General features: G+C 57.5%; 1 protein-coding gene across 1 annotated transcript in view; it reads right to left on the bottom strand.

The window, feature by feature from the left end:
• Positions 1-109: 109 nt before the first annotated feature.
• Positions 110-18048, bottom strand: part of HPSE2 (heparanase 2 (inactive)) — a 129633-nt gene continuing 111694 nt past the window's right edge. The window contains exons 10-12 of the mRNA XM_067300111.1: positions 2411-2556; positions 1267-1413; positions 110-1195 (exon numbers count right to left, since the gene is read on the bottom strand). Coding sequence (XP_067156212.1) covers positions 1030-1195; positions 1267-1413; positions 2411-2556 — 459 coding nt within the window. The 3' untranslated portion in view covers positions 110-1029. The remainder of the gene's footprint in view (positions 1196-1266; positions 1414-2410; positions 2557-18048) is intronic.

Genomic DNA, 18048 nt, shown 5'->3' with positions numbered 1-18048 from the left:
CGCTTCCTGCTCGGCCGCGCGTGACCGCCGCCGCGTGACGGCGCAGCGCCCCCGCCGGCCCGGCGCGGCGCCGCACGCGGGGCGCGGAGAGAAGAGGCGGGCGCGGGGTGACAGCGCAGCTTTATTGCATCTCCCGTCCGCTCTCCCCGTGTCGCGGCTCGCAGCGCCCGGCTCGCGGCGGCCCCGGCTGCTCGTGCGCCAATAAAATCTCTCTGCCGGAAGGAAATATTAACACCTGCACCGCCGCCCTGCCCTGCCCGGCAAGAGCGGAAGCCGCACGGAGGGCTCCTCGGCCCCCGGCGCCCGCTGGCCCCAGCTTCCAGGCGCCCGAGCGCTCCTCTCCAGGGCATATAATTTAATAATTAACATTTACAGCGACGGGCCCCCGGAGCCCTGCCCACGCGCCTCAGGCCAGACCCCGGTGCCGGCACCCGCTGCCCCCACATCCCTGCCCCCGGGCCGGAGAGGCGATGCCACCGCCTGCCCCTCGCCGGCCGGGCTGGGTCCCCCGCGCGGGAGCCCGGAGGCCACGCCGGGGCCAGCCGAGCCCGTCCCTCCGCTGGACGCCCAGCTGTGCCCGGCCCGGCCGGGGGCCTGCCCCGCTCCCCTGCGCTCCTGCAGCATCCCTGCGCTGGCCGCGGGGCCGGCGATGCAGCAGCCGCATGGCAGCAGAGGGAGCTGCTTCCATGCGCTTGTGCACCCGGAGAGGTGGCCGCCAGCGCCCGTCACTGCCGGCCACCGCCGGCCGGGCCTTGCCGCCCTCTCCCAGCCGGGAAACGGGGTGGAAGGGGCGCCCGGGGGAGCTGCTGGCGCCGGAGCTGGCCGTCCCCTCCCGGACGGCACGGCCTGACTCCGACCAAGCGTCCCGGGGCCCCGCGGGCACGGCGTGGTGCCGCGCGGGGAGGCCACATCCACGCGGCATTGCTGCGAAGCTGTGCGAGGCGGCTGAGGAAGCGGCGCATCCCGGGGAGCGCGCGGAGGGCGGGAGCGGGGCCGGCGGGTCCTTTCCCGGCGGCGGGCAGGGCCGGGCTACCGGTACCGGCAGGCCAGCGCGTTCACGTTCTTCACCACGTAGAAGCTCATGGTCAGCGGGGGGATGACCAGCGTGCGGCCGGCCCGCAGCGGACGAGGCTTTAGCTCGGGCAGGGTCCCGTCGTCCACCATGGCCAGCGGCTGCCCGTTGAGCTGCACCGACCTGCGGGACCACAAGAGCATCAGCGCGGTGGTGCCAGGAGCACCAACCCCGGCAGTGAGCACCGCACTTACTTGGAGTGGAGCCCGTCTTTGCCGTAGGGCTGCAGCAGGTACTGGTGGACCATCTTATCCCGCAGCGTCCCCGCCAGCTTGATTTTCTTCCGGGAGCGATGCAGGTTGATGATGTAAAGGGTGATGGACCCTCGGACGTAGTTGTGGCTGCAAGGGGGGAGAGGAAAACGAGGGGGGTGCTGGCACGTGCCGTGGGAGCGTTGCCTCCAAGAAGAGGATTTGGGGGTCCGTGTGCAAGAGCCGGCCGCGTGCAGCTGCCAGGAGGGGACGTCACCGTCCCGGCTGCCCCCTGCAAGGTGCTGCCGCCTCCTCCTTGTGAGGCCCAGCTCTGCAACGAAACCTCTGCAGCCTCCCCTCCCCTGCCTTGTGCCATACCCGCATGGAGGGGAGCAGGCCCAGGGACGGCACAGCTCGAGGGGGTGTCCTGTGCTGGTGCCCAGAGCAGGGATGGTGAGGCCCAGGGGGCAGCTAGGCTGAGAACGAGAGGCGCTCGGTGCTTGAGTGGCGTCTGCTCCCCGCTGCCCTGGGCACCTAACTGACAGGTCCGGACACTGATCCCTCTGTCGCTGCCTAATCAGACAGCCCCAAACAAAGGCTATAAAGCACTTTGCACCTGTCAGTTACTGGACAAGGTTTCCTACCGAGCTGGAGGCATGTTGAAAGCATCTGGACTGTGTAAAGAAACAGCCTCTCCTCCTCCACAATAGGAACTTGTGTCCGCGGAGGAGGCGGCCGCCCCCCCCGCCTGGCTGGGGCGCTTTGAAAGACCTTATCAGCGAAACAATAACCAGGCCGGGCTCCCCGGCAGCCGGGGGAGCGCGGCCCGGCGGGTAACCCGACCGGGGGCCCCTCGTGAAATCCACTCCCTTGATCTCCGCTGCCTGCCGGGGCTGTCCGGCAGCCGCCCGCGCCCGGCCCCGGCCGGCCCCGTTCCCAGGCACCGGCTTTCCGTGACTTTCATCGGAGGTGCCTCCTTTCCCGCTCACTCTCTCCGCTGCGACGGCGGCCAGAGCAGTGCCTGGGTCGTTCCCCTGGGAAGCAAACCTTCCCCACGGCCCCTGCGAGCCCGGCCGCTCCCTGGCGGTGCCGGTGCTCCGGAGCGTCCCCGGCCAGAAACGGCCTCCCTCGCCCCTCCGCGACTCACTTGTGGTAGCTGGTGCAGTGGGCGTAAATGCGGAGCTTGTCGCGGATGACCCTGCCGGGCCGGGGTTTCCGCTGGAGGCCGGCCACGTGGATCGCCAGGACCTTGGGGCCGATGAGCCGCTTGTAGAGGAGGGACAGCCAGTAGTCCTGCGGGGCAGAGGGGAAAGTCAGCAGCACAACGGTCCCCGCGCCTCGCAGCGGGAGCTGGCAGCGCCAGGCCAGGAGAGACTGGTTTCACTGCTTACGGCTTGGCAAAACTTTGGCTATTGGGGCGAAAATTTTCTGTGCCTTGGGCTGAGCTTTCTTGTGTAGTTCAAGCCAAAATGACACTGCTGTTTCCAGGAAAGCGATTAAGAAAAAAGAACATTGCTTTGCCCGTGCTAAGAGACACCGACATCCTCTAAAGGAGCTTTTGCAGCCTCCTTTCGGCTGAGCTGCGGGATTTGTGGGAAGCACCACCGGTGCCTTCTCTTGCTCCCATGAACCTGCACGTAGCCAAGCTGCAGACTTGTGCACCCTCTCAGCTGACACACACATGATGATGATGATGATGATGATGATGATGATGATGATGATGTCTTTGAAGACTGTGGCTTCACCAAGTACACAGGTCTCCCTCCACCCCACTATTTTACCTGGGGCTGGAGCACACCAGAACTCTCCCGTGCTCTCAGACTAGGTTTGCGGCATGCCGTTTTTGGTGGCCCTGCTGCTTAGGGTGCTCCACAGAGGTCTTTCTCCTGCTGTTTCAAAGCCTCACATGGACTTAAGCACCCAAGAACACAAGGTGGGGAAGTCAAGCACTCAAGAAATGGGAAACGCTCAGCCCCTGCACACATGCGTTAATGATGCAGCCTTTAATTACGTCACCACATACTGTTTTTTCCCGCAGGGCACGGCCTTGCTCGGCAAACAGGATGGGCCCCCAGCCCCGGGGAGGGAGGCGAGGCTGCGCAGTGACGGAGGCAGCCGTCTGCAGGGCCCCCCACTCATCCGCTGCAGAAGCTGGGAGGTGTGTGGTAAACGAAGCAGGGTTGTAGGAAGGGAAAGGGCAGTCTCCAGCTTCAGGTGTTTGCACAGCAGGGCTCTGTCCCTGCCGCTGCGCCAGGCACCCTGGGGTGACACCGGGAAACGCTGCGAGCGCAGGGGGTGCCGCATGAGTCCTCTGGATAAACACACCCTGAGCAGCCCAGGCTCAACCGGCACAAAAGGAATATCCTACCTGCTACGCCAGACCACGGATCTTCGTCCCTCTCCGTGGCCCAGTTCAGCCTGCGTTTTTGGCCGCGGAGCAGACCTGTTCCAGCAGTGCCGGGTTGTCGCGGCAAAGGGAGATCCAAACCCACTTCCCCTCTTTCTGGGTAAGCTCTAGCCACAGAGCTGCTGCAAGAAAAGCCTCCTGCTGCCCTCCTCTCCCTGCTTCGAACCCAAACCATGGAGCTTTGTGCCACGCCAGTGCGGTAAATATTTCCTCTGCAAACTCAAGAGACGCGGCAGCGAAGGGAGAGGCACGCACCTCACTTGTGCACCCCGAGGAGGCTCAGCCCACGAGGCCGAAGCTCCTGGAGAGGACAAGCTGCAGGTGCTCAACACCACCCGTGTGCCGTTGCGGCTGTGGGCTGCCATCGCCGTCTCTGCAGGCTGGCGGTGCTGCCCCGCACCCTGGGGACCTGTCTCCTCTCATGCACCGCCTGATGTCTCCCGGCCTTTTGTCACCAGCGGGAAGCACGTGCCCACACCGGGCTGTGCCAACCCGCCCTGCTCGTGCGTTCGCGGGAGTGCATCGCGTTGTCAGCTCCCGCTACGAACTGTGCCGGTTAGCAGGCATCGTTACAGATGAATAACTACGCTAGTTTATAGCGAGGCCAAAGGTGCACACAGATTGCAGTGTTTAGCTCCAAGGTTGCAAGATGAAAATAAATGAGTTCAGTGCCCCCAGCTACCTGTTAGCTCAGACTCTTAATTCTTTCTAGCAGCCCCCTTGGGGTTTCTCTCCTCCTCTACACATTTCCACTGACACGACGCTTTTTCCCATGAATTTATGGCGGTGATAGAGAATACAGCCGGCAAATCAAAGGCTCTCCTTGGGAACTTCGTGGCCACCCTTGAAATTTCAGCACAGGTCTCAAGAGCTCTTTTCCAGACTGGGCTGGGGGATCTGTTACGACCTTATGTGCGAAGCCGGTAATAGCGGCTCTGCAGTTCAGCAGCCCTTCTGGGCAGAGCAGCGCCTCAGAGGTTGCTTCTGCGACCCCTGCTTCCCTCTGCTCTCAGGAGGTTAAACGAACTGTCACAGCTTTTGATGGTAACATTTTGCCAAGGCAGAAGAGCTGCTGGTTGCCCCGGCCCGGCAGCGAAGGTGACAGTCTGGGCTCCCTCCTAAGGCCCCGGTTACAAAGCCACCATTCACAAAGAGTTTTTGACAGTCTCACGGGTTGGGAAACGTCGTGGCGTTTCTGTGTGCTGCTCCCAGGCCGTACCAGCAACTGGTAGCTGCTGCCTCAGCTACCTCCTTTTGTCAGATTTGGGGGACAGATCACACCTGGGAAATATTAACTCTGAGGAAGAGGTGCCCCTGGTTTCAGAGGTGGTGACGTGGTCCACCGGGAAGTGAGCAGCACTGGCAGGGCTCGTGTCCCTGCAATGCTGGAGGGTCCCCAGTCTGGGACACTGGGGGCAGGACACAGCATTTGCTGTGGGCTGGGAGGCTCTTTCCAAAGCTGTGGCTTAGCAGAGGGCTCGGTGCCGCAACAGCAAACTGCCTTGCAGGGTCTCTCAGGGCAGTGCTGGGAACAGGGGGACTAACATGTCCCTCCAGTGTCAGCAGGAGGAGAGCAGCAGTTTTACCTTGCCTTGCTGCAAGACTGTTCTCACAATAGCTCTGAAGTCTACATTTCAAGAGGGATGTGGAAATACCAAAGAGAGTTCAAAGGAGGGCCAGAAAAATGACCCAGGGGTTGGAAAAGGAGCCTTTCAATTCAGGCCTTGAGGAACTCAAGCTAGTCAGCTTACTGCAGAAAAGCACTGAAGACAGCTGCAGCTTTTCACGTCATCGCAAGACTGCTTGCAACAGGGGCCAAAATCGTGTTACTTGCAATAAATTACCAGGAGCTGGTGACACTGGGTATTTGGATGATGAATTACACATGCACCTAGTGTGACGAAAACAAAACCGCCGAGTGCGGGCACTTCCCTCCAGCTGGGCTGATGCTCCAGGACAGCTCCTACCTCTTGGATGAGTGAACCCCGGTTAAAATCACATCAGGGGCTTGCTCCTGGGCGGCTGGGCGCCTGCAGCTATGGTTCCTTTTGACTAGCTCCTGTTCAAATAGCTACCAGCTTGGGAAAAAGTTGCTCCTGACACCCATCTTTGCAGCGACAAGGGTGGCTTTTCCACGGGTAAATGACCTCTCCCCAAGCCCCCAGCCTGGCAGCGGCTGGCAGTCCCTCCCATGCAGTAACTCCCGCTGAGAACGGCCCTGTGCCAGACGCTCCTTGCAGAGACAAGCGCCCGCCCCGACAGAGGTGGCACCTCGCAGCAAGCTCGCCGGGGGCCCAGCGGAGGCAGCCCCATTTGGAGGGGTGAGTGGTGCTCTCCGGCTAGGTGCACGGCTCCGACCAATGCAACCTTGGAAACAATTTGGATTTTGGAGTTGCAGAGTGCTTCTGTTGTGAGGCCGGAGCCAATAATGCAGCTGTAATGTTAGAGGAGGAATAACAGAAAGGAATCTGGTCCGCTATTAGTCCCTGGGGAACCGAAGGAGCTTTCTTGCTTTAATTACTTTGCAGAACCATTAAGCAGTGCTGCCACTACAGCCCTCGGCAGAGCCGCAGGCTAAGAGCACCTGAACAAAGAAAGCCGTTCTGCACTTCAGGAGGTCTCCTGGCCAGCAAAGCTGATTTATGGGCAGGAAGGGCAGTTGTCTCAAGTGAGTTGATTTGTAGAGCTCAGGCCGACCATATCTACCGAGTGCCATGGGGCCAATGAAGGCCCAAGAGCTTTCCATTAGACAGGGAAAGCCCAGAGGGTCCCATTTTATCTCTTTGCGCATTTTAATTCATTGCAGGAGCTTTTAGAAACTCAAGCTTTTGGAAATGAGGCTGATTTGTTAGACCTTCAGACAGACCTGTTAACCAGATCCTCCTGTCTCCAGAGCCATTACAAAGGGCGCAGGAGCGTACCCCCACGGTCCCTCCTTGAGGGAGCAAAGCAGCTTTACAGCCTGCCTGAGTTTGCTCAACTGCACGCTAACCACATGTGAGAAGATGTTGCCATAACCAGAAAACTAGTGCAGCAGATCCTAGGCCTTTCAGTCCCCCGGGGGCCGTAACCAGCAGAGGCAGCTGAACTTCAGACACGCACACTGCTGGCCCTGTGGTGCTCAGCCCAGCGCAGAGGAGCCCGGGGGTCTGCACCGCTGCAGGCTGAGCCGCGCGACCCAGCGGCCGGGGAAGCCTCCAGCATGTCCGACGGCCTCACGCACTCATGGGGACCTGCAGGAGATGCACGGCAAGCTGCTCCCGCTGTGGCTGCTCCTGGGGACTCTGCCCGGGGGCACCTAACCCTGCCTGCTTCGCTCCCTGCAGCTGCCAGGGCCGTACCGGGGACGGTCCCACGCCCCCGCAATGTCACCAGCAGCGCTAACTGGCTGCCACCCACCGTCATCCTCTCATTCTTGCTCGTTCCCTGTTCTGAACCTGCCCAAACTCTTCCTCTGTCCCTTAGGCATGCTCAAATTTCAACAGCCTGTTTTATATTTCTCTGTTCCTGCACCTTAATCTGAATTTTTACACAGTCCAAACAACCCTTATTGAGATAAAGGTTGGCTAATCTAGCTGGTCTGCTTTCCTATATATCACAGGACAGAGGATTTCACTGTTTTATTCCCTCTTTTGAGCCTGATGGCTTGTTTTTGGCAAGAGCGTCTTCCAGGAAAGTAGTGATTCTGGTTTTGAAAGTTTGGAGGGATGGAGAAGCTGCCACTTCCCATGGAGTTTGTTCCAACAGCTAAACATCCGCACTGTTAACAATCCCACTCCTTATTTCCAGTTCGAATTTGTCTGGCTTCAGCTTCCAACCAGTGGTTCTTGTTCTTTCTTTTTCCACTAGATTAAAGAGATCTTTAGTATCCAAAGCTTTCTCCCTGTGGAGGTCCTTACATCCTGTTCAAGACACTGCTAGCTGTTGCTTAAGCTAGGCTGGACTGATGCAGCTTTTAACATTATCTGTGATTTTTATGGGCTTCTTGTACTGTGGGAGCTCCAGACTTGCTGACCCAAATCTGGGGTTCCTGTGCAAGGTCCTGTGACAAACAAAGCTGAACGGAGCCTCTCCCCAAAGAGAACATTTGCTGATATATTAAACCCAGAATTATCAACCCTCTGGACTCAAGAGCCATTCAGCAAATCCTCCATCATTTCCAGAGCGGCAGGATGGTGCCCCATGGGGGTATAGCCAGGCCCAGGGCAATGCAGCGGTGCCTCCCTGCAGTCCCTGCTGCCTGCTGCCTCCTGCTGCAGCCAGCACAGCCCTGCCCCATCCCTCTTTCCCAGCCGCCCCCCTGCTCCGCTCAGCATGCTCTGCCACCTCAACGGAGAGCCGCTGCTGGTTGTTCTCCCAGCATGGCTTTCACCCAGCTGGGCTACACCATGCAGTATTTCCACCCAAACCATATTTCGTTACCGGATGATCGGATTACAGTTCAAGACAAAAGCCTTGCAAAAGTCCAAATACTGGAGAGCTCCTGCTCCTCAGGTCCTACTATCATGGTATGGGGGTAGTTAGATAGCTTGGATACAACTAGCTCTTGACAAAATCATCTGCTTCTCTGATTATTTGTTCATGTGTATTTCTGAAACCTGATATTTGGAACAGGGTCTGTAGTTCCCTGATTCCATGTTTTTTCTCTTTAATGCTCAGCACTGTCTTCAGCCTTCCTCAGCTTTCTGGAGTTTCCCCAGCTCTCTGCAAATTTTCAGATGACCACTCCTGGCACTGAGACAGCTCCAGCCCTTCTCATGATACTCACAGGCAAATCCCACATGGCCCAAGTAACCTGAAATCACTGTCCTCACCTGCACAACCTGGCCTGCTCTCCCAGCTCTCCTGGCCTCCTAACAGGCAGAAGCTGTAGGCAGCTCCTCAATGCACTTGTCTTCACATTGGTGTCCCTGGCCAGCAGCTTCCCCTCCCTCCAGCACCCCCTCTTCCCATTCCTCCATCTCTAGCTGAAGAAGGATTTTTTGCTATGCTTAGTCCCGCACTCCTTACCCTTCCCAGTCTGGTTTCCTCTTGTGAGGCAGGCTCTCTGATTCTGTTCTCAGAAGATCATACACCTCAGAAATGGGACCTGTTTTCCATTTTCTGTGTGTGTCCCTCTTGTGCCGAGGTCCTGAAGAGCTCACAACTTGGGTGAGAAGTCTCTTACAAAACTCGCTTTCGGCTGTACTGGGGGGGATTTAAACCTGCACCTTGAACCTATCAGGGGACGCTCCAGAAAAGGTCTGTGAAATCATGAAAGGCCTGGGAGAGGCATGCAAGGAACAGCACCTCGCTGCTCCTCACGACCCCAAACTAGGAGGCTTCAAATGGAGTTGGCTGCCAGGAGCTGGAAGGCAAACAAAAAGCGGTATTGTTTTACACATCACCTAATTCGCCGGGGGAGCTCCCTGCCAGAGCAGGCTGTGGAGCCAGCAGCATCGGCAGGTTCAAAGGGGAGGACGGGGCCATCGCACAAAGATGCCGCAGTGTAGGGGCCCCGCGCTGCAGGGTGCCAGGACCTGAGAGGGACCTGAGAGGGACCAGCATCGTGGGCGCCCGTCTCTTCCTTCCACTCTCTCCACAGCACTGGCTGTGCACCTCTGTGCGCACCAGCCGTCTGGGCATGGCAGGCCCTTGCTTTGATCCAGGTACAGGATCCGCTAATGCTGCCCAGTTCCTCTGTCGCTTAGACTTGTGTCTGGCATCGTTTTCACCCACCAGTTCTCTGAAGTTGCTGAAGTCTCTGCCTTGGAGTCTGTTGCTTTTATTGTGCTGTTCCTCATCCTTCCTGCTCTAATGGAGGTAAATGCCTTGTCTCACAGCCTCTCTTACCCAAATTTCCTTCTGTCTTCATATCATCCCCAGCCAGCTTTATCTGCAGGAAAGCACAGCACCCTCAGACCAGCCACCTCCTCCTGCTCCCGTGGGGCACTTCCTCCAGCTGGCAAACCCATGCTGGTTGCCTGTCTCTTCCAGACTGTCAAGGGCAGGGAAACGTGGGCCACGATCTCCACAAAACTCACTAGACCTGGTCTGCGTCTTGCTACAGGATCTTCCCCTGAAAGGGGTCTCCAGGGGTGCAGCAGATTTGAGGGTGGCAGTGCCGTGCAACCCTGGTCCTGCTCTTTAGCTCCATCTTCCAAATACTTTTGTTAACCTGTTTAATTCGCTGCTTGCAGTTCACTTCCCCCTGCTGCTTAGTGCTCTGCTGCTTATTGCTCTGCTGCTTATAAATCCTTTCCACTTCCATCAGTCCTGGCCTGCTGGCAGCGTTGATCAGTTATGGACTCCAATGGGAGCGAGGGGCACCAAGGCAGCATCACAAGGCCACATGGCCCATGGGCTGGCTGCAAGCTCTGGAAACACTGTGCTGGCATCTACGCAGTTTACCACCTGCCAGAGTGAGCGCTTGCTTTTTGCTGAGAAGGGAGGGAAGAGGAGGCTGCGTGTGACAAGGAAGGGCTCAGGCTGTGTTAGCAAGCAGCACTGAGCCAGGGCAGGAGCAGGTCTGGAGAACAAAACACTCGATGTTGCGGCCCCGATGTCCACCCTGCACACTTACGGGGGGCTTATTTCAGACTGGCTCTCACCTGGTCCAGTGGACTGAATAGCTATTAGTGTTAGGGAAAGGAAACGAAGTCATGTTTTGCAATGGTTCTGCAATGAGTCCCAAAGCATGGTGCATGGGGACAGTCAGGAGAATCGCTCCTGATCCCAAATAACCTGCTAGCATGCATGCACCCAGAGCCTGGGAGAGCAGCATCACCATCCACAGCTGTCAGCAGCACCGCAAGCTCTGTGTCCAGACTGAGAGGGAAACCAGGCACATGGGGTGGTTGTAGGGAGGCTGGAGGTGCCTTCGCAGTGAGGTGTCCCGGCAAACCCACACTGCAACTCGTGGGCAGCCCATGCTGTTGGGTGAGATACACAGGAACAACCAGCAAAGTCCCATGTTGGCATGGAGTGCTAGAGCATGGGTTTGCTTCACTTATTACTTCCCTGCTTCCAATTCTTGCTCCTATTCTTCTGAATTTCAGCATTAAGAGCTGGGAGAAAAGGTCTCACACGCTGTCTTGCTGGAGAGCCAGCTAAGGGGCCAGCATCAGCCATTCGTCCTGCAGCCTGGGGTCTCCCCCAGCCATGCCAGTGGTGCAGCCAGCCAGGCCCTGAGGAGCAGCGCTTTTCCACAGCCTTTGAGTTGCCACCCTCACTGCCGCTCTGGTGTGGGGACCCCTGCAAACGGGGGCACTGGGAAGGGGCCAGTGGCTCCCCGAGCAGAGCTGCACCAAGCCACTGCCTTGCATCCTGCACTCCGCACTCCCTTCACTCAGCCTCTCTCCCTTGTCTCTGTCTACTCTGTTCTTTTTCTGCATCCTGGAGAAAGGCCAAACACTGACATCAAGGCAAAATTCGTGCTGTGAGAGCAGCAAGCACAGCAATCCCCACTGAGCCCTGAGGGCACAGACAGGAGAGTCCACGTGGGCACTCTGCAGTGTGGCGTGTTTGAGATCGCCCTTGCCTAGCACTGCCCTTTGCAAACTGGCCTGGAGAGCACCAGATCTCCACTTCCCAGGGAGCAGAGCAGATGAAGGAATGGCTTAAAATCTTTTTTTGTCATCACCTCTCCCTAACAGGGTCCAGGCAATGGAGGCCACAGAAAGGGAGCAGAGCTGCAGGATCAGAGGAGAGAGAAACCGAATGCAACTTTTTGCCATTTTCCATTCTTCTGCTTCTTTTCACCATAGTGTTATTCCTTCTGCTCCACTGGCAATCATGCACCCACCCTGGGAAGGGCTTTGCAGGCCCATCTCCTCCACAGCCCCAGGATGGCTCTGCTGCTGTTGAGACGGGCAGGTTGGTGTCCCGCATGGCGTGGTGCCTCCCCCGAGATATGGGCAGTGGCTGTGTCCATCCTTGCTGCATGCCGACTGCTGCTGCCTGAGGGATGCTCCTGGGTACAGCATGGCATGGCTGGGGCAGGAGAAGGGGAGAAGAGATGGGGGTGCTCATCAACTGCTCATCCCTAATGGGGCAAGGCTGGAAGAGGACCACACCTGCCAGTGACAGGGCCAGCTTAAAGGTTAAAATGGAAGAGGTCACAGAAAGCCCAGAAACTCCCATTCCTCCCCATTCACAAGGTACATTTGGTGTCTCTGCCCCCCTTGCCAGCGGACTCTGCGATGAGTCTAGTCTTTCTGCTGCTCTGCCGTGCCCCTGGCCGGGGCTGGGATTTCTCACACACTCCAGCTACGGCCCAGGTGTTGCACTGTGCTGCTCTGCGTGGTGCACCCCCAGCCAAGGCTCTGCCTCACCCCAGCTCTCCCCTGCAGCCTGGCGGTGGCACAGGAGCGCTCATCCCTGACACAGCTCCAGCATGGAGAGGGGCTGGCTCTGGCACAAGGGGAGCTGGAGGAGATGGCCTGGAAGATGCTGCGTCTGCTGTAAACTCATGGGCGATGTGGTGGGTTGGGCTGTCGGGGGTCACCCAGCTGGGGTTGCTACCACTCCAGCCACAGTTAAGGCATTGCTGTCGCAGGAGGGGACAGGTTCAGCTGTGCATGCAAGATGTGGGGAGCAGCAGGGCACTGAGACATTGCTCCATGCCAGACACAGCCAGGCACTCAGGCTGCCACATCTGGAGATGGCTGGCTCCCCTGGCTTCTGCAGAGCACTCGCTTTGGATGCTGTCTCAGGTCAGTGTGGGCCCGGTCCAGCCCTGCAGGTCCCCTCTCTCTGCTTGCACGGGCAGGATGGAGCCCATCTGGGTGGCATTAACTGCCTTATTAAGGCAGCTTTACGGCTTTACGGCTTTGCTTGTTCCATGCTGGAGTGTGTCTCTGCCCCAATTTCCAGTGCAGGAGCATCACAGCTCCAGTTCTGCACGTGTCCCCCAGCCCCGGTGGGTGGGTGCCAGAGCCTCTAGCAGCAGCATGACTTTGATGCATTTGAGAGAGTCCAAGCATACGCATTTCAGAGACTTTTTTTTTAATGGTGCGTTAAGAGGGAAAGGCCCCTTAACCCGTTGTGACAACAAGCGGAGTTTAGGTGCTTTAGATCCCTCTCCTTGTTCATGTATAAAACGAGCCTCGGAGCAGTCCTTTGGTGATCCTGGGAGACTGAATGCAGCATGGGTACAGAGAGCAGAGGATGCTGTAGTCCTGGGATACAGTATGACCATGGTTGAAAGAACATATTTATGTTCTAGCTTGCAGACAGGTTTGGATATAGAAAGCAACTCTGATAGCCACTTGCAAAGACAGCATCTTCCACCTCCGAGGACTCGCACAGAGCTCTCCTCCCGCTTGGGGAAGGCAGCGGGGGGGATGCTCTGCTCAGTCTCCCAGGTCTGCACAGGGCAGCTCCCACCTAGGGCTTTTGGTGCTCACTGTCAAGGCTGGCTGTGAAATTTCTGCATGACACCATTTCTGCGCTGACCTTCAGAGGGCCACTCTTTGGCTGGAGATCTCCTGGCAGAGCCTTTCCCTCGTATATACCTGAACTGCCCTGAGTTTCAGCCCTCTCTCCCTAGGCTTGCTGTCCCATCGCAAACAGTTCCTCGCCTTTTCCATCCCTTCCCGGTCTGCAGGCGTCGCTCGAACCAGCACCAGTGCTCCAGCGTGTGGGGCAGCTGGGGGTGCCAGACACTCGCGTTGCAGATTTACGGTCGGAGGGAACAGTTTCCATGTGTGTGTGAGCTCCATTGGACCGGCTCCCTCTCCCCACCCTTCATCACTCGCAGCCTCGCCGAGCCTGCACCCTCGCGCTCGCTGCGCGGTGCACGGCGCGCTGCAGCCCGGTCCGACACCCGCGCTCTGAGAGCAGCCCCAAGAGCTGAGGGCCCCTCATGGGGGGATTCGACAGCCTCGGTCCCTACCGCTGGCAGTTCGGCCGCCTTGCGTCTGTGCGGCGCAGTGACTCAGTGCTACGCTTGCAGATGGGCCGGAGCAGGCAGCGTGGCTGAATTCCCCCGGCTCCGAAGCCAGCTGGCTGGGCTCGGAGGTGCGAGCTTGCGAGTGCTTTCAGGAAAGGGCTCTCCGTCTTGCGCTTCCGCACACAGATGCTCCGTCTCCTCTTCTGCCTGCTGGACGCTGCCCAGCCAAGCAGTTGGGGCGTGAGGCCGCCTGCCAGGAAGCGGGAGCCATCGACAAAGTCCGGGCGAGCCGATGGCCCTCCGGACTTCAGCACGTGGCCGTGCGGACCGCAGCACAGAGAGAGGAGATGGTGGAGAGGGCCTGGCCCCCAGCAGCCCCTGCCTGGAGAAGGCCTCCTCTCCCACGCAGTGCAGAGGCAGTGAGAGGCGCCGTCCAGGGAGATGGCTCCTACCTCCAGCTGCAATTAGCAGAGCTTCCAGCCAAGCCGGCTCGGCTAACGAGCGCACCAGGGAGCGTGTACGTGCGGCCGGCCAAGGCACAGCCGGGAGCCCCTCTCCGCTCGCCTGGCACCGAGCACTTGGCAGATGCCTAGCCCGATGCTGGGTGGCACAGCCCCTGCCTGGGGGGAGGTCTCTCTGCGCTGGCATCTCGCACGTGGGTCCTTTGGCTCGTTACGCTTGAGGAGCTGGATGGGCCCAGTGGCCAAATTGTTCCTCACTGGGAAGGTGGTGGGATGGGTCGGGCAGAAGGTGCCACCACCTAATTGCCAGGCGCAGCCCAAGGGCACGGCTCACACCGTGGCTCTTCCCAGTGAAGTCCCCAAGGGACACGGGACAGCCGCAAGCTGGCACCGAGCTCTTTAACACCAGGGGTATCACGGAAAGCCCAGCCAGGCAAGGGGACAGACCACCGCCAACAAACAGGATACGAGCCCAGCATACTGCCACCTCCGTTACTGCCCACAACTTTCCCCTCTAGTTCCTAAGCCCTCCTGGGCAAAGCAAAGGAAGTGAAAAACCACCTGCAGCTTCCCAGCAGCCGACCAAAGCACCATCAGGCCCAGGCCCGTGCGTTGCTGCTACGCTTTCTTGAGAATGCCTTCAATTCACATACAATATTATACTGTCTTTCACTGCCACAGCCGAGAAAGCAGGCTCTGCCATCACTTCAGCCTTTGATCCCTCTGGGCCTTTTTCAGACCCCCATATACCGCTTGTTAAACTTGTCTGTGGAAAGGAAGTTTTAGCATCTACCTAATACAGGAGGAACCAAGCGTCTCACCACCTACAGTCTGTATCTGGCAGGAGAAGGTCCAAGAGGACCCGCAGTTATCAGATGTAAGTATGGATTTCAGCTTTGACTTTTCCATGGGGATTGTGTTGTTCTGGCCCTGCCTAGAAACAAGTCTGAGTTTTTCCACATGTAGGTACATCCTTACAGTCCTTTTCCCTGTGCATTAAGGGAGCAGAAATCACTATCAAGGATGGATATACAAGAAGGCAGTGCCAGGTGGAAGCTCATTTAAAAAGGTGTTTAACATACTCAAACAATCTGAAGAGATAGCTCTCACATACCTGGGACACTCTCCAATGAAATAAAAGCATTGCATCATTCTGGACTGTTTCAGAATGATACTAAGCTCTGTGGGACATGTGCTATGCACACAGCATGCCTGAAATGAGCCTATACCTACCAAAAGCCGGTCAGGAATTTCAAATGCCCTCTGAAGGGCGAATACCAATGCTTTTTCTCCCCTCGTTTCCTGCACTCCCCGTTTCCACACAGATGTGCAGATGCATACAGGAAGACTGACTTATGTGGCAGGTTTTTTTTTTCATGGGCTTCTTAATCACAAGTCATGCAGTAAAGTCCCAACTATTATACAATTGGCTACCCTATCTGCTCAAGGAGAAAAAGCACTCCAACAATACATGAAAAATTTATCTCCATATAACAAAGCATTAAAACACTTGAGGTTAGTTGCATTAAGGTTGGCAGTAGCACTTACACTCCCCAGTCTAACTTAGTTCATGCCCAGGCCAGAGAACATCACGTCACCCAGTTTCTCCTCTATTGCTCCCCATTAGTCCGGCAAGAGAAACCCATTTCCTCAGATCTGCACCCTGCGGAGGAGACCAGTGAAGCGCGCTGCCCAGTGCGGAGGCTTGGAGACAGCCTCAGCCATCCCCCTCTGCAGCACCCATCCCTTGCATGGTACTTTAATGACACCACGTTTAAGGAAAGAGCGGACAGGCAATTCTGGCATCCAGAACGGGCATCCAGAGCTGCTCCCATCATCATGTAGTAAATGGCCTGCATGTGGGCACAGAGGCTGTGTCCCTTGCAAGATGCCCCAGAAGCCCCAAGACACTGCTTAGCTTGTGAGATAGCTGTGTGTGTAAAGCCCAGCAGAAATTCGAGCACTTCCCTAATTTTAATCTGTGGCACCACTGCTTCTCCACTGCACTGTCCTCACCGGAGACCGCTCTGGGAACCACGCGGCATCACACCGCTGGGCCACCGCAGCGCAACTGCGGGTCACAACACTGGGGTCAGCTTAAACCTCGCCTTTCATGGTTTAACTGCACCTTCGCCTGCAAGCTGTTACTCCCACTTCCTCTTGCATATCCCACCTAAGTGGCCAGGGTTTACAAGTTTGTTTTCAGGTCAAGGCTCATCCTCAGAAAACACAAAACAAGCCCTCCCCAAGCTGGCCAGGTCTGCTTTCCCGGCCGCTCCCCCGGAGCAGCCCAAGTGCAGCCGGAGAGCGAGCCTTGTGCTCTGCCTGCCTGACTCTCCGAGATTCCTCGCTGGTTCACAGCACGACCCATGACAGCAAGTATCACTCTGCTATAAATAGCGCTTTGCAATTATTCTTCTGTTCCTTTCCCTTTACATAACCCCCCCACGACACTGCACTCCTGGGGGAGAGGTTGAAGCAACGTGGCAATTTAGAAGCTGCGACTCCCACAGCAACGGCCTCCGAGCGACCCCTGTTATCTGCATTCCCGTTCCCCCAAACAGATAGCGCAAGCCACGTTTTATGAGCTTCCCTATGCCATTCGCTGTAACGCGCTGTAACAGAGACGGTACTAAAACATGCAAGAGCAGCAGCATCCAAGGGGCCCAACTTGAGGACTGTAAAGGGGAGCTCCTGTGGCAGCGGCGTAGTGCTCATGCAGTGGTCGACTACAAATCGCTTGGTTTTATACGGGAAGCAAAAGGATGGAGGTCTGCATCTGCATGGCCGTGCTCTCCCTGGCCCGGGCAGCAAAGCCCAGCGGCCCGGGAGCAGCACCTACGGACACTGCTGTAAGAGGAGCAGCTTCAGCTCGGCATCTGCGAGCCCGAAACACGCTGCCCTCCTATCTGACAAGCGCGGCCCAGCAGTGGCACGGGAGGAGGAGAGGCAAGGCTCCTACGGGGAGCCCCGTCCCAGCTCCCGGCTCCCTGACAAGCTGCCAGCTGGAGCAGCGATTGATCCCGCAGCGCCGCGGCCCTTCTCTCAGCAGCCAGCTGACTCACGCCCAGGCTGCATGTGGAAAAGTCTTTGTCATGGCAGCTAATGAGCAGATTGGATTTCATGGCGCAGCGACCCTGCACAGGTACATTCAGCGGCTTTCATCTCGCTGATAGCTCCCACGGGAAAATAGCGGCCGCTACACCTCCAACCAGGTCACGGTCTGGTCTTGCTGGGCTTTTTCATGTTTGCAGCTTTTAAGCCCTCCAGCAATTTGCACCTGCCTATGGCTCTTTTAAACCACAGGAGGGGAGAGAAATGGGTTTTAAAAGCACACATTAGAGTTTGTGCAGGAACATGATATTGGAACATGGGAAACAAATCAATGCTGAAGCATGTGGGAGAGTGAGGAAATGGTTATGAGAGGGGGTGGTGTCTAATTTATTAGAAGAATTATCTTTAAAACAACAGTAAAATCCATTTTAAAGACCTTGATTGTCTTTAACAGTCCAGGTTTATTCCTGGACCTCCTATCCTGGCCTCAGTCCTGCTCGTAACTCCATGTCTGCTCCAAGCACTTTGTGGAGAACTTAGCGGCAGGTACAGCCCGCACTGCTGGGAGAGCTGGCCAGGGGCCACCCACCGCCTGCTGCCCCCACTCTCGCTTCGGGCAGGGTCTGGGCTACACTAGTCCAACCAAGGAGGAACCTGGGAAGGCCCCAAGCCCCTGGGGATGGGGGGGATGTGGCTTGGCCAGAGGAACTGGCTCTTCAGAAGAAATCCGTCAAGCATTTGCCCTAGGCTCAGATGCATATCAAATGAAGTTCAAGGCCCACCAAACTCCCATCGGCCCAGGACACCGTAGCCTAGGGCTATATTTGCAGAGGGGTGCCTACGGAGCAGCCCAGGGCTCCCCGGGGGACGAGTGCTCGGCCATTCAGGGAAGCCCAGAGAAGCACAAGCAGGGGACCATGCACTCCTGCTTAGGCATTTGCTCTCTGAAGCCACCCGCAAGGCAGTGCTGGAAGGATTAAAGCAGACCTAGT

This window comes from Apteryx mantelli, chromosome 7, assembly GCF_036417845.1.
Source record: "Apteryx mantelli isolate bAptMan1 chromosome 7, bAptMan1.hap1, whole genome shotgun sequence".
NCBI classification, from domain to species: Eukaryota; Metazoa; Chordata; class Aves; order Apterygiformes; family Apterygidae; genus Apteryx; species Apteryx mantelli.
The sequence above is the reverse complement of the archived record's forward strand: the minus strand, read 5'-3'. Positions and strand labels throughout refer to the sequence as shown.